A 14,306-nucleotide genomic window follows, 5' to 3' on the forward strand; every position below is an offset into this window, starting at 1 on the left:
ACATAGAACTTTCTTTTATCAATTTATGACTTTAGTCAGTATTTTTTAGCCACCTAACGTATGTAAAACTGTGTGCTGGGTCCCAAGTGGCTTATAGGAATAAGTGAAAGAGTCTGCTCTTCAGGAGTTTGCGGATTCGTTGGGGAAGAGGCTTACGTCCTTGCAGTGGCCGTGTAATCGTGCAGAACAGCTGTGCGTGCCTGCAGATGGGGGCCGGAGACGCTCTGAAATGATGGAGGGTTATGGTGTCCCAACGGGCAGGATGAGGGAGGGGTGCTCAAGGTGGGCCTTGAAGGATGGGTGTGGTGCGAAAAGGTGGTGGGAGAGAATGGCATGCCAGGTGGGAGGGAACAGCCTGATTAGGGAGCTAGCAGTGGAAAGGGAGAAGGGAGGAGATTTAAGGAGAAATAGCGTAATTTAGTGTCTTTTCTGTGCTTGGAAGGTAGTTTTGATTCATTAAAGCGATCCTAGTCTGTAAAATCTTTCCTCTACATCATTTCATCCTCACAGCAACTCTATAAAGTAGGTATTATTATAGCCTAAGACAATGAAATCTGGAGTGTGCGTGGTCAAGGCCCTTGCCTGAGCCATGCAGCTCCTCAGTGGTGAGGTGCCTGTATGACAATAAAGCCTGTTCTGTGCTCAGTGGCCAGCCCTCCCTCCCCGCGCGTATTGTTGAGTGCCTGCCCTGGGCCAGAGTTAGGTTAGGCTCTGAAGAGAGAAAAGCGAATAGACTCCGCCCCTGCCTTCGGGAGTTGTCATCTGGTTGGGAGAGAGGTGGTGGAGGCAGAGAAGATAGACACGCACACTGAGCGCTGGAATTGAGAGAAGCGGAAGGTGGTACAAAGCGTGTAAGGGGCCGTCTAGCTCCGACTCAGACCACCCGGTCGGCCTCTCGGAGGCAGTGACACCCCAGCTCGGTCTTCGAGTGTTACAGTTCTCTGTGCTGAGTGACACGTGACCCCAAAACTTAGTGGCTTAAAACAACAATCCTTTATTATCTCGTGCACTTTCTGTGGGTCAGGCATTCGAGAAGGGCTTGGCTGGGCAGCTTTGGCCAGAGCTCTCTCATGCACTTGAGGCAGATGCTGGCTGGAGCTGGAACAGTTGCGGCCGGCCTGGCATCTCTCTCTTCATGAAGTCTCAGGGCTCGTCAGGGCTTCCTCACAGCCTGGTGCATACGCAAGAGAACAAGGTAGAGTGCGTGGCATTTTTATGACCTAGCCTCAGAAGTCCTAAAGCGTCCCTTCACTGTCCTGTATTGACTGAGGCAGTGACAGAGGTCCCTACAGTGGAAGGGAGGTATGTCAGAGTCGCATTTTGAAGAGAACGTGTTGACTGGATGTGTTGCACTAGCCATCGCTGGAAAATACAGTCAGCCATGGTCCTCCTCATGGCCCCACACTTCACATCCCTGCCTCCCGCCTGCAGAATATGCTCGCCCCTCCCCACACCCCAGGCTGCCACATAGCAGATAGCGAGGAGGGGGCCAGTGAAGAACAGAAGGGTGGGCGTTCCCGGCAGAGGAATCGGCCGGAGGCTTAGGGCGTGAGCCCCACAACCATTTGGCGTTCATGTGCAACCAGCAGTAGATCCACAGTAGTACGAAGAGCAGAGTGGAGAGCAGCAGGTGACAGGGCAGCCGCGTGAGACCACCTAGTGTCAGTGTCGAGGGTGACTTGGGGAGAGCCAGGCCGTCAGCGTGGAAGATGGTGAGAACCAGAGCTAGGACAGCTGTCTGTGAAAGCCCCTGGAGACTGGCAGGAAAGGGAGGAGACAGGGGGTGATAGATGGAGGGAGATGTGGGGCCGCGGGAAAGCTTGGGCGACAGGAAGAGGGGCAGGAGCACAGCGGGGCAGAGTGGGGCTCTGGGCGCTCTGGACTTTGGACTCCAAGAGGACAGACAACAGGCGCACGTGTCTCCTTGTGTCCCGTGTGCGGCCCAGCATCTAGCCCGGAACAGGCGCTCAATCAGAAGTTGTTAGATGCGTGACAGAATGAACCAGAACCTGGATGAGATTGAAGAGCACACAAGGAGAGGCTGATCCTGAGTCAAGAAAGAAGCGGCCCTTCTCTTTTGAAGCTGGAGGGGTGGAAGGATAGCTGGGTACTTTTGAAGTGGGGAAGGGAGTGGGAAGCAGGATGCTGAGGGAGTTCCTGCATGATGTAAGAAGAGAGGCAGGTGCTGGGAGCTGGGCCCCAGGTGCAAGAGTGGGACAGAAGTTGACAGAAAGGAGAATTAGTCGGGACAGTAGCAAGTTACGGGGCACTAACGCTAGAGAGCATGATTTCATAGTGACGCCGGTTATGAGTCCTTCTCCAGGGAAATTGGCAGGTGCTCCTAGGCACACAGCATGTGACGAAGATCCAGGCCCACCAGGTTTAACAGCATTGTAGTGGAAGGACAGGCTTCAGGAACAGCGAGGGCATGGGAGGAGGGGACCGTAATGTCCAGACCGAGCGAGGAAGTAAATATGGCCAGAAGGAGGCGATAAAGGAACTGGCCGGCTCTGAGACAGAGGAGCAGGAGTGTGGGGTCCGAGGGCAGGAGAGGACCTCAAGGACGGAGGGCTGGCTGTTAAGCCAGAAGGTAAGCTGCTGGAGTGGACCATTTCTGTCTTCAGAGTCTAAAGTATTCACACTGAAATCTAGAACCCCCAGCGGACTGGCTGCCCATCGCTCTGTGCCCATCTCCACCTGAGCCTTTGCCCTGTGCCCCATCCACTCCAGACAGCCCACACTGAGGAAGAGGGAATGATCCAGAAGCTCAACAAGGTTGATGAGACAAACTAATTTCTCCTGACTTTGGGGGTACAGGATGTAATATTTCCCCACCTTCCAGCTTATTTTACCAATTATGTTTTGCTAAAGCTAATATAAGAGTGGGTTTGCCTTCCTGAACTCACAACAGCAGCTTTGGGAAATGGCCAAAGGACAGTGGGAAGCCTGGGTAGGATTCAGAATGTTCTGGGGATGAACAAATGCCTGCGCCTTGTGGATGGCTGGGGGCGGACTGTTCTCACAGGCTCGGCATCGCTGCACCATGGGAGAGCATCTTTGGAAGAACATTCTGGGGCACAGAGTGTTAGGGAGGACTGTCCCCTGGCTCGCAGGGATGGGGTGGAGCCTTCAGCTCCAGTGACGGGGAATGGATGTTCTTTGCTGTGAGCCATTCAAGGGGTCTGTGTGTGTGGGCGCCATATGAGTACATGCCGTATAAGCAGAATCCAGCCTGCTGCTGCCCGAGCTCAGCGTAGACAGCTTGCTGGGTGTCAGCTTAGTCAGGCCATGAGCTCTTGTGCTGTGTTCTGACCTCCTTCCTCTGCCTCCCTTCCAGAATCCCAGGTTCCCGGGCAACCTTCAGATGAGTGACCGGCAGCTGGATGAGGCTGGAGAGAGTGACGTTAACAACTTGTGAGTGGCCATCCTCATGCTTTGGACCCAGTGGGCAAGAAAGCTTTGGTGGATGCTGTCACTTCCAGTTAGGGTCACAGAGGGCCTGATGGCAGGGGCAGTGGCTGGGGTAGGGATTAAAGTCCCTGGGTGAGTTGGCCTTGGGACCGCTTGCTGCTGGGGCCTCATCCAGAACCCTTCCAGGCTGTCTCGCACCCCAGGGCTCTCTTCTCTGTGTTACCTTCTGCCCTCCCAATCCAGCGTGGCCCTCTCCCATTGCCACTGTCACTGTTGAATTTGCCCTGCTGGATCTTCAAATGGCCTTAATCTTCGCTGAGGTGGGAGCAAATAATTGGAGCTGGTGTGTGTGCGTGCACTCATATGTGCACTGGGGGCAGAAGCAGCAGCACGGAACGTAGGGGAAGGGCCAGGTGGAGCGCTGGCCTCGGGCGGTGGCATTTAAGCCCTCTTTCCTCTTGGGCCCAGTTTCCAGCTAACAGTGGAGATGTTCGACTACCTGGAGTGCGAACTTAACCTCTTCCAAACTGGTGAGTCTCTCCCTCCCACCTGGCCCAGGCCCTCGTGGGAGCTGCCTCCTTCCCAGCCTCGTTCCCTGCTTGGACCAGCCGGCCTAGACCCCTCTCCCTACAAGCTGTGCAGCACAGGGCCAGGAGAAGGGAGATAAGCACAGCTGTCGCTGCTCTCTCCATCCCTCGTGCAGGGAGGGGCTGAAGATCATGGGCGTTTTCAGAGTCGGTGATTTCATAGCTGAGCAGAAGGACCACTCTCCCCCGCGGGCCTCCCCAGAGCCCAAAGACAGGTCCAACCTCTTTGACAGCCCTCAGACTGTGGCCGGTTGTTTGACCCACCCTGACTGCTACTCAGCTGGGCTGGCACCCAGGGTGGATTTCTGCTCAGGAGCAAGGGTCCTGTCTGCTGTTTGGTCAGCAGCCGGGAGAGAAAACTGGTCGAGTTGGCTTGTTCCCCAAGTCTGCCCGAGAAGCCCACAAAGTCCTGTTCTGCTCGCGGGGGAGTGCCCCGCTCTTCCAGGTCCCTTCTCCTGAGAGTTCCGGTGCCTGCAGGACGTCAGCCCCTGACGCTTCCCTGGCAAGTTCCCTTTTCTCCGGTGCCCTCTCTTCCCAACCGCGCCCCGCATGGCTCCCCTTCTTTCCCGGGGAACAGAAGAGTCCGTTTTCTTAGATTCAAGATGTCCCACGACAAGCATCCAGCACGATGAAAGAGTACGTCCCACACTGCGAGGATTCGTGCACAAGCTGGGCCATCTGCTCCGCGTGTGGAGAGGCAGGGCCCACTCTTGGGGCTTCGATTCCCTCAGGAAGGACAGAGGCTCTCACCCCAAATTCACCTTCCTTCCGCATGTTCATCTGTGCGGCAGATACTCACAAGTGGCCTGTTATGATCCAGTGCCGTACCAGGCCTGTGACCGCACAGCACATTCCTTCATAGTTGACCCGTCAATTCCACGCAGGATGTGGTCAGAGAAACACCAGAAATAGAAACTGTGGTTTGTGGGAGAAATAAGAAGGTATTCGTCCTGTTAGCAACCTATTTGAGTAGAATCTTATACAAAAGTCAGTAGAGAAGTAAAAACAAAACTCAAAATACAGCCCCTGCCCTGAGGCATTCCCAGCCAGCTAGGAGAAACAGTGTAGACACATTTTTTGTTTTTAATACATTGGAAACATTTGCGTAAGAGTAGGCAAACAACTGCACGTTGTGTGGCTAACTTTCAGTTATTTAGCTCTGGGTGGGAAGGGCCTGTGTGGATAATTCAGAATTTGTTGACATTCAGCTTGGAATGTGCTGGATTTGAATGCAGGTCTGAGTAGTATTCTGGAAATTATCATGCTTGGGAGAGACCAGTCAGAAGTTGCCATTCCGCTGACCCGAGCTCTCTGCCAGCAGCTCTGGCCTCTTTCTCAGAGCCTGCCTGCTGATGCCGCAGTGGGTGGGAAGCAAGTCAGATGTTTCGGCCTCTGCGGGGTCCCTTGCAGCCCTGACAGACTCTTGGCATGGAATGAGCAGAGATGTGCTAACACCCGACAGGACTTGAGGAGGCCGCGAGAAGGCATATGCGCTGCCCGTGAATGCCCTGCCCCAGTGGCCAGCTCAGCCATCCTTTTGGCTCCCACATCCCATGATACCTGGCTGCGCTGATGCACATTGATGACTTGATGATACACATTGATTCACTGCTGTTGTTACCACTAGACGCGGAGCTCCTCCTCCGAAGCAGGAACCATGCCCTGTTCTTCTTTGAATTCTCCTTGCTCTTGCCCAGTGCCTGGTTTAGAGCAATGCTCAACAGAAAAATTCAAGCAAGCTTGCTTTCACATAAGCAGCAATGGAGAAACAAGAGGTGGACAGGGTTTGTAAAATGGTCTCAACATCCAGCTGAATGATGTGGGATGATGTGGGTCAATTAGCTGCTTAGGGTTTTCTAGAGGAGAGCTACCCCCAGTCTTTGCCCAAACCCCTCCGTGGTTAAATGGTGGTGGCTGTCTCGTTCCTGGGCGAGCATTGATTTGGAATCAAGAGCCCTCTGCTACACGTCTCCCCAGCTCCCCTGCCTGTCCCCACTCACCTACCGCATGCCACAAAAATCAAGGGAACTGGCGTTGGAAGAAGTCTCTCTCGCTTCTGAGTCCTAGCCTGTGACCCTGCAAGGTTGCAGCCAGTATCCCGGCAGGGCGCCGCTGGTTTCAACTGTGGGAGACGTGGGCAAATCATAGTGAACCTTTCTTCTGAGCACTTGCTGTGGTTCTCAAAGTGTGGCCCCCGGACCAGCAGCATCAGCATCACCCGAGAACTTGAAATTCGGATGCTTAGAAATGCAAATTCTCAGTTCCCACCCCAGACCTACTGAATCAGACTCTCTGGAGGTAGGGCCCAGCCACGTGGTGTTTTAATAAGCGCCCCAAGACTGCACTGTTCAATATGGTAGCCACTAGCCGCATGTGACAATTTAAATTAATTACAATTAAATAACAATGGGAAGTCAGATCCTCAGTTGCACTTGCCATGTTTCAGGCACTCAGTAGCCACATGGACTAGCATATTGGACTGCCCGTATAGAAACTTCCGTCGTCTGAGAATTCTCTTAGACAGTGCTCCTGGGTGATTCTGGTGCATGCTAACGTTTGAGAACCAGTGAGCTAGGAAATAGACTTTTCAACCCTGGCTGCATATTATAATCACCTGAGGGACTTTGAAAACTACCAATGTGCCAGCCCTACCCTAGACCAAATAAAACAATGGGGGGTGGGGGAGTTGCAGGCAGACGGTAGTTTTTAAATTCCCCCAGGTGATTCTAATCACTCTCAAAGCCAAAGTTGAGAACCACTGCACAATGCTACGCACTGTACACGACATTCTCATTCAGTTCTTACAAGACCCTTATGAGGTATGTGCTATTAGAACCATCTGCGTTTTACCGAAAAGCATCTGCAGGCACAGAGAGGTTAAGTAACTTGTCCACGGTCACACTGCACTGAAGTTGCCAGATGCCAAGGGGCATTCCTAGAAGGCAGCAGGCAGGCCGGGAGATGGAGCGCTCTGTGATTGCTTGCCAGAGTGGAGCCTGACGAAGCCGGTAGACTTGGGGATGGCCGCCTTGCAGTGACAGCTGCTTTTAATTTGTGTCAAGAAGAAAAGCTGCCTTTTAATTAGAACAGTTTGGGATTTTTTTCCAGTTGCCAGACTAAGCCAGTTAGCAGGGATTAGTGCCGTCAAGGAAGGCCAAGCGCAGCAGCTCTGGGCTTTGCTCCGGGGCGGTCCCACTCACTGAGGGACCTCGGGAAGTTGCCAGCCACGTGCAGAGTCCCCAGAGGCGGTGGGCAGCCACTGCAGGCAGGAAATCTGCCCTGGCCAGTGGTGCGCCGAGGGTCCATGGCCAGGCATCTAGCTGCTTGGTTTCGGAGCAAGGGGCAGGGCGCAGAGGGTATTGCGAGGGGGTCTGTGGCGCTCTGGGAGTGGACGGCAGGCCTTCTGTTGACCAGCCACCCCAAGACCCTCCGTCAGCCTTTGACCCTGATGGCTCATCCTCCTCCCAGCCCCTTGCCTAGGCCCTCGCAGGCTCTCCAGTCGTCCACCCAGGGCTCCGGTACATCCCCCCTTCTGGTGTCCCAGCAACCCTGTGGCAGGCCAGCAGGAAGCCAAGGCTGACTTACTCCCTTCTTCGTGTTCCGACCAATCTGTGCTATTTTCCCCACATGTTAACTATTGCGGCACCGGATGGCGTGCTTCTTGGGGTCCGGGTTACCATCAGACTGAGTTCATGCGAGGGAGGGGGGCTGGATTAGCTCTCTCAGCAGCCCCTTCGACCCTGAAATTGGGATTCCCATAGAACGGAGGGCTTCCCTTGAACAAGAGCCCGTCTCCGCATTAAATCAGACTCTCTGAAAGATGGTGCGTTCTGTCTTTCTGACCACACTGGGAGCAGGGACCGCGAAGTTCCTCAAAGACAGGACGGAAGGGTCCTCCTCATTCTAGGCACTCCTCCAGTTGTGAGTGAGTCCTTCTGTCTGGGCTTCCGTGGGGCTGGGCACAGGGTGGAGTGGGGTTCACTCGTCCAGGACGCATGGGGCCTCTTGGTCATCAGGAGCGCAGGCTCCTGGTCTAGCCACTGCTGACCACGTGGGCTCTGTCCTTTAGCCCACCACCTCTCAGCAACACCACGTCGTGGCTCTGCGACCACCTTCAGGTCACTTCCCTTCAGTCTCCTCATCTGTGTGGCGGGGACACCTTTACTTGTCCTGGAGGAGTGTCGTGAGGGTTAAATGCATTCCGTGAGACCGTGTGTGCATGGAATAGGCCCTCAGTGGACGGTAGACCCCTGCCTCCTGCCCCCCTAAGACGCTCACCTTAATTCCTAGCCCCACGGCCTCTCTCCGCCTTTTATTCCCCAGTGTTCAACTCCCTGGACATGTCCCGCTCCGTGTCGGTGACGACAGCTGGGCAGTGCCGCCTTGCCCCGCTGATCCAGGTCATACTGGATTGCAGCCACCTCTATGATTACACCGTCAAGCTGCTCTTCAAACTCCACTCCTGTGAGTACCCTGGCCCGGGTCGTCTCCTTGAGCTTCTGGCCAGAAGGAGGGTCACAGCCTGAGGCTGCCCCTGGAAAAATACAGCTCCCCTCAGGGCTCTCTCGAAGGCCCTGGAGCTCCTGACCATCTTAAGAGCAGGGCATCAGCTTGGGGGTGCCCAGTGAGCACCTGGCTTGCCATAGTGGTGTCCCAGGGTGTCCCCTCCCTCCACTGCTGGCTTTATCTCATCTCCAGACATGCGTGTCACGTATTCTAGGAACCACACCATTGCCTAGACCACAGGAGCAAAGGCGCAGTGGTTTCTAAAGGGTTCATCATCACAGTCTCTTTGTACAAATGGAATTTTGTGGAGAAATATAAAATATCAAACAGCTGCTCAGGCAAATGGAGGGCCATCGCTTACCTAGCCACAGACCCCTGGGACGCTTCGCACAGCATAGTTTGGGAACTACTGGTCTTGCAGAACTTCTCATACTTTCGTGTACTTGTTGTTTGAAATGGTGTGTGTGGGTCCTGCAAGGTCCCTGTTAGTGGATCTGGCGGGTTCACGGTCTGCATTATTAAACCGTTTCCTAGATGAATCTGATGGGAGTGGTCCCGGGGCCACACTCTGAGGTGGCCACCATGAAGGACATATACGTGCAAAGTATGTGGATGACAGAAAACCAAGAGAGATCAAAGCATGAATGGATGCTAGCAAGTTTTTATCTTAGAAGTCTAGGACAAGGGACGCTCTGGAACTGTGGTCCCTGAAAAGCAGTAGATCTGGTTCTTTAGTCAGGCCAGGGGAAGCAGCATGCTTCTGATTAATCCAGGAGGGCTTCGTGGAAGGGAGGCTGGAATTCGACGTTCGAAGGTTAGAAAGGCTCTGGAGCAGTGGGCATGCTTGAAGGGAGCAGAGATTGGACTCAAGCCCAAGAAAAGAAGGCGGCGGTCGCTCAGAAGCTCTGAATAGACGAACCTCTAATTGTTTCTGAGGTGCTGTGGAACCCAGTGGCCCGCTGGAACATTTCCACTTCCTTATGAGGTGGCGAGTTAGCAGAAGAGACAAGTAATTATTCACAAGACCTGCACAGATTGCCTCTGGGGGGGGCGACTGTGTGCCTGGGGGAAAAGTGGGGGGGACACTGCACACAGTATATACTCTTCTAAAAAAACATTGTATTTTAGAATAGTTTTAGATCTACAGAAAAGTTATAAAGAGTTCAGAGAGTTCCCATATATCCCTGAACCCAGTTTCCCCTATTGTTAACATCTTACATTAATATGATAATTTTGTCACAACTAATGAACCAGTTTTTTGTTTGTTTGTTTGTTTGTGTTAAAGATTTTATTTTTTTCCTTTTTCTCCCCAAAGCCCCCTGGTACATAGTTGTATATTCTTTGTTGTGGGTCCTTCTAGTTGTGGCATGTGGGACGCTGCCTCAGCGTGGTTTGATGAGCAGTGCCATGTCCGCGCCCAGGATTCGAACCAACGAAACACTGGGCCACCTGCAGCGGAGCGCGCGAACTTAACCACTCGGCCACGGGGCCAGCCCCGTTAATGAACCAGTTTTGATATGCTATTATTAAAGTATAGAAGTCCATACTTTATTCAGATTTCCACAGTTTGTACGCAGTGTCCTTTTTCTGTCCCCGGATGCATCCAGGAACCAGGCTACATTCAGTCGTCATGTCTCCTTAGCTCCTCTTGGCTGTGACAGTTTCTTGAACTTTCCTCGTTTCTGAGGACTTTGACAGTTTTGAGGGGCCTGATCAGATATTTGTAGAATTTGAGTTCGTCCGATGTTTTTCTCATGATTGAACTGGGGTTAAGGGCTCTTGAGAGAAAGATCGCTGACGTAAAGTGCCATTGTCATCCACTGTACACTTTTACCATTTTGAATTATCACACTGTATATGTGTCCTCCTTCTTTATACCAAGTGAATATTCAAAAATTACTAAAACTTAAATTTAAAAAATAAAAAGATCAGGGGCTGGCCTGGTGGTGCAGTGGTTAAGTTTGCACTTTCTGCTTTGGCGGCCCGGGGTTCACTGGTTTGGATCCTGGCTATAGACCTATGCACCGCTTGTCAAGCCATGCTGTGGTGGGCGTCCCATGTATAAAGTAGAGGAAGACGGGCACGGATGTTAGCTCAGGGCCAGTGTTCTTCAGCAAAAAGAGGAGGACTGGCGGCAGATGTTAGTTAGCTCAGGGCTAATCTTCCTCAAATAAATAAATAAAATAAAAAGATCGCTGAGTTGTGATCTGTAGCTGAGATACACAGAATCACACAATCTGGGAGGTGAAAAGACCTCAGACACCCCACTCTGTCGGGGAGGAGGCTGGCCCTAAGAGGCCACTGCCCATCTGGCGGGCCCTGGACCTGGATCCCCGAGTCGTAGTCCTTAGTCTTTGCCTTCTGCCAGGCATCCTCCCGGGCAGGCTCTGTGGATCTCTTCCAGACTAACGTCCACCCTGGGCCCCCCCAGTGCACGCACCCCTGGGAGAGAACCACACCGCCAGGGCCGCCGTCGTCCATCCCGCTGCTTGGTCAGGCCACTGCTGCTGCTTCTGTGGTCAGGAACACAGCGCCCAGCCCACTGTGCCCAGAATGGGTCGCGCTCTGGGAGCAAACTCTGGGAGAAGGAAGGATTAGAGGGATAGGCGCCCCCAGACTCCCTGCTTGTCCTGCTGGGCCCCCGTGGTTACCAGCCCTGGGGCAGCTCTAGGCCAGCAGTGTCCCCCCGCAGGGCTGGCCACAAGCCCCAGGAAGAGTGGTCCCCTCCCTCCGGAGCCCTGCTGTGGCTTGCCTGCCCACTGGTCCTCCTCTCCCTCTCATTCCTTTCCACTTTCTTTCAGGTCTCCCAGCTGACACCCTGCAAGGCCACCGGGACCGCTTCATGGAGCAGTTCACAAAGTAAGTGGCTTAAGTTAGAAATGAAGGCGAACCAAAAAGTGCTCTATAATCAGCTAATCCATGCAACAGCACTTGCTTTAAAATAATGCAGGGATGAGGGTATCTGCATTTAAAAAGGCAATAAAGTGAAGGAAGGTAACTATGATGCTGGCAAACCTTCCAGGGGCTGAGGAGGCTGTCAGTTCTCGAATAGATCCCATAGAAGCACATAGAAGAAGGAGATTTCATGTATTCATTTATCGCCTGCCCTATGCCCAGGGTTTCATCCTCTTTGTTTTTTTTTTCTTTTCTTTCCTTTTTTTGTTTTTTGTGAGGAAGATTGGCCCTGAGCTAACATCTGTGCCAGTCTTCCTCTATTTTGTATATAGGATGCTACCACAGTATGGTTTGATGAGCAGTGTGTAGGTCTGCACCCAGGATCTGAACCCTCAAACCCCAGGCCACCACAGCAGAGTGTGTGAACTTAACTACTACGCCACTGGGCTGGCCTCATCTCGTTGCTTTTTCTTCTCCATAATTTCTCTTGGTCTTATACTATATGCATGCCAAATATGTATACAACTACCAAATATGTATCTTTAGCCGAACCTCACCTCTGAATTCCAGTCTCACGTACTCGATTATCGTTTGACATCTCTACCCCAAATTTAAACCTTTTTCTCCCGTCTTTTCTCTCTCAATAAATACCCTCACCATCCACTTAGGCCAGAGGTCTGGAGCTCAGCATGTTCGTCGTCCGCATGTCCATCCATTACTAGGTTCAGTTGATGCTCTACAAATATATCTTGGTTCCACCCATCTCTCCATCTCTTCAGCTCCCATTGCTGCCTGACAGGACCCTCTAACATTGACAGGATACCTGGGGCTTCCTACCATCCTGTCCTCACCCAGCAGTTAGAAGAGCCTTGTGAAAACATAAATCCATGCTCAGAACCTTTTACTGTCTTCTGATTACACTGAGAGTAAAATCCACGCTCTTCTCCATGGTCTACAAGGCCCTGCAAGACCTGGCCCCTGCCTGCCATCTCTGACCTCGTCCCCAGAGCTCACTGTTGCAGCCACATGGGGTCCTCTTCCTGTTCCTGGGAGGCACCCAGCACATTCCCTCATCAGGGCCTTCAGGCTTGCTCTTCCTTCTCCCTGGGCTCTTCTTCCAGCCTGGCCAGCTCCAGGTCATCTTTGGTCACCTCCTCACAAAGGCGGTGTCTGGCCACCTTACTTAAGTGGAGCCTTCTCCATCTCCTATCCCTCGAGCTCCAGCACCCCCACTGTGTTCTCCATCACAGCACCCTGTTTATCTCCTTCATCGTTCTTAGCACAACTTTATTTCTGTTTGACTGTCTTGTCCGTTAGTACATCCCTAGCGTCTGATACATAGCAGTCAAGCATAGAGAGTTCAGTAAATATTTGAATGAATTAATAAGCCAGCTATCTAGTCTAGAAGAGGAAGAGCTTGTCTGACAGAGGGGTAAATTATTCTGGTGCATTTGGGAAAGACAATAGGTGACTCGAAGAGAAATACAGCTCGTCTTTCAATTAAGTGTGTCCAAGAAGAGGGGAAGGAGTGGCCCGAGAGGCGGGAGACCTGAGGAAGCGAGAGGGCCTCATGGCTTAGCCCCGTCTATTTTGACCCTCCTGTGTTTCCTGTTACTTTCTCCATCCTTGACAACAGGGAAGGCAAATCCCAAGCTTAGGCTTGCCTTGCTGGTTCCCGAGCTGCAATCAGAGGACAAGTTTGGGGTCGTACTAACCTCCTGGTTTCCTTGTTCCATTTGAAAGCCTTGTATGTTTATTCTATAATAAATGACTTATTAAATCCTAGGAGACAGGCCCTGGAGCTGATTTCCTGGAACGTTGAATTCCGGTAGCTTATGAAAGCAGTAAAGCCTATTACTGTTGGCTCCGGCCCAGAAAGAGGGGCACGTGTGGCCAGGTCATTTTATTTCCTTTGATTTCTTCTAGCTTATGGAAACATCTCCCCTGAGTTGCCGCCTCACTTTCTCTTCCACGCAGACATGGTGACTCTCTGAGGCCTCCCTGTCCTCAAATTTCAGGAAAGCAGCAATGATGTCATAGGGACAGTCCTAACCTTGGGGTCCCAGGGGCTGTCATGAGACCCCAGGGGTTTAGTTCATTGGGCTGGGCTAGAGAAAATTCTGTGAGGCAGAGAGAGTGCTGAGATCCATGATCCTCTTTCATCTCAGAAAATATGTCTTGTGTTCACAGTTTTCTTGGCCTTCCATATTTAGATTCAAAATAGAGACTTGAGGATAAGAAAAGATTTTGGTTTCTTCATTGGCATATTCATGCAAGATTAGGACACAGTGTAAATAGAGTGTTTTCTCCACCACGTACTTGTTAAGTCACTCCTCTTTGCCTGCCCGGTCTCTGCCCTCTAGAAGCTCACACAGTTGTGCACCACTTAATGACGGGGATGCCTCCCGAGAAATGCATTGTTAGGTGATTTCGTTGTCGTGCAAATATCATAGACCGTGCTGAAGGGGAACAAAATTTGCCACCCCAATATGTGTCTCTTTAACATGAGGATTATTTTAGGCTGACTTTTTTTAAGGGAAAAAAAAAAAGATTCAAAGGTTTTTTACCTCCCGCTTAACTGTCTGAAAGAATTCAGATAAAAAATCCTACCTCAGGAACCGAGCTCTCATCTTAGCATTGCGTGAACTAGGTGGCGCACAGGCGGGAAGCTAGGAAGGCCTGTTTGTTGGGCTTCTGCCAGTGTCCTTCTGTTTCTGTGTGCTCAAACACTTGCTTTCCAAACATTTGCTCCTTTTCACCTACCTGTGAATTGCATTCCTTCCCTTTGAAGTCCCTGAGTCTTCCCACCCACAGCATCTTTTGTCTTTAACTGAGGATGGTATTTAAGGTGAGGGTTTCAGATATTTTGGCAAGTTACTCAGATTTCCTGGGTTTCTCCCATGTGTA

The 14,306-nt window shown here is 52.0% G+C and overlaps 1 protein-coding gene across 5 annotated transcripts in view; it reads left to right on the forward strand.

The window, feature by feature from the left end:
- HIP1 (huntingtin interacting protein 1) overlaps positions 1–14,306 on the forward strand; it is a 148,613-nt gene that overhangs the window by 105,057 nt on the left and 29,250 nt on the right. For 4 of the 5 annotated variants that reach the window (XM_046666320.1, XM_046666319.1, XM_046666321.1 and 1 more), the window contains 4 exons: positions 3,338–3,414; positions 3,880–3,941; positions 8,322–8,462; positions 11,306–11,363. In XM_046666320.1, the coding sequence (XP_046522276.1) occupies positions 3,338–3,414; positions 3,880–3,941; positions 8,322–8,462; positions 11,306–11,363 (338 nt within the window). The remainder of the gene's footprint in view (positions 1–3,337; positions 3,415–3,879; positions 3,942–8,321; positions 8,463–11,305; positions 11,364–14,306) is intronic. The other variant, XM_046666323.1, reaches the window with a different exon arrangement.

The sequence above is a fragment of the Equus quagga genome, chromosome 7, assembly GCF_021613505.1.
Source record: "Equus quagga isolate Etosha38 chromosome 7, UCLA_HA_Equagga_1.0, whole genome shotgun sequence".
Classification (NCBI taxonomy): Eukaryota; Metazoa; Chordata; class Mammalia; order Perissodactyla; family Equidae; genus Equus; species Equus quagga.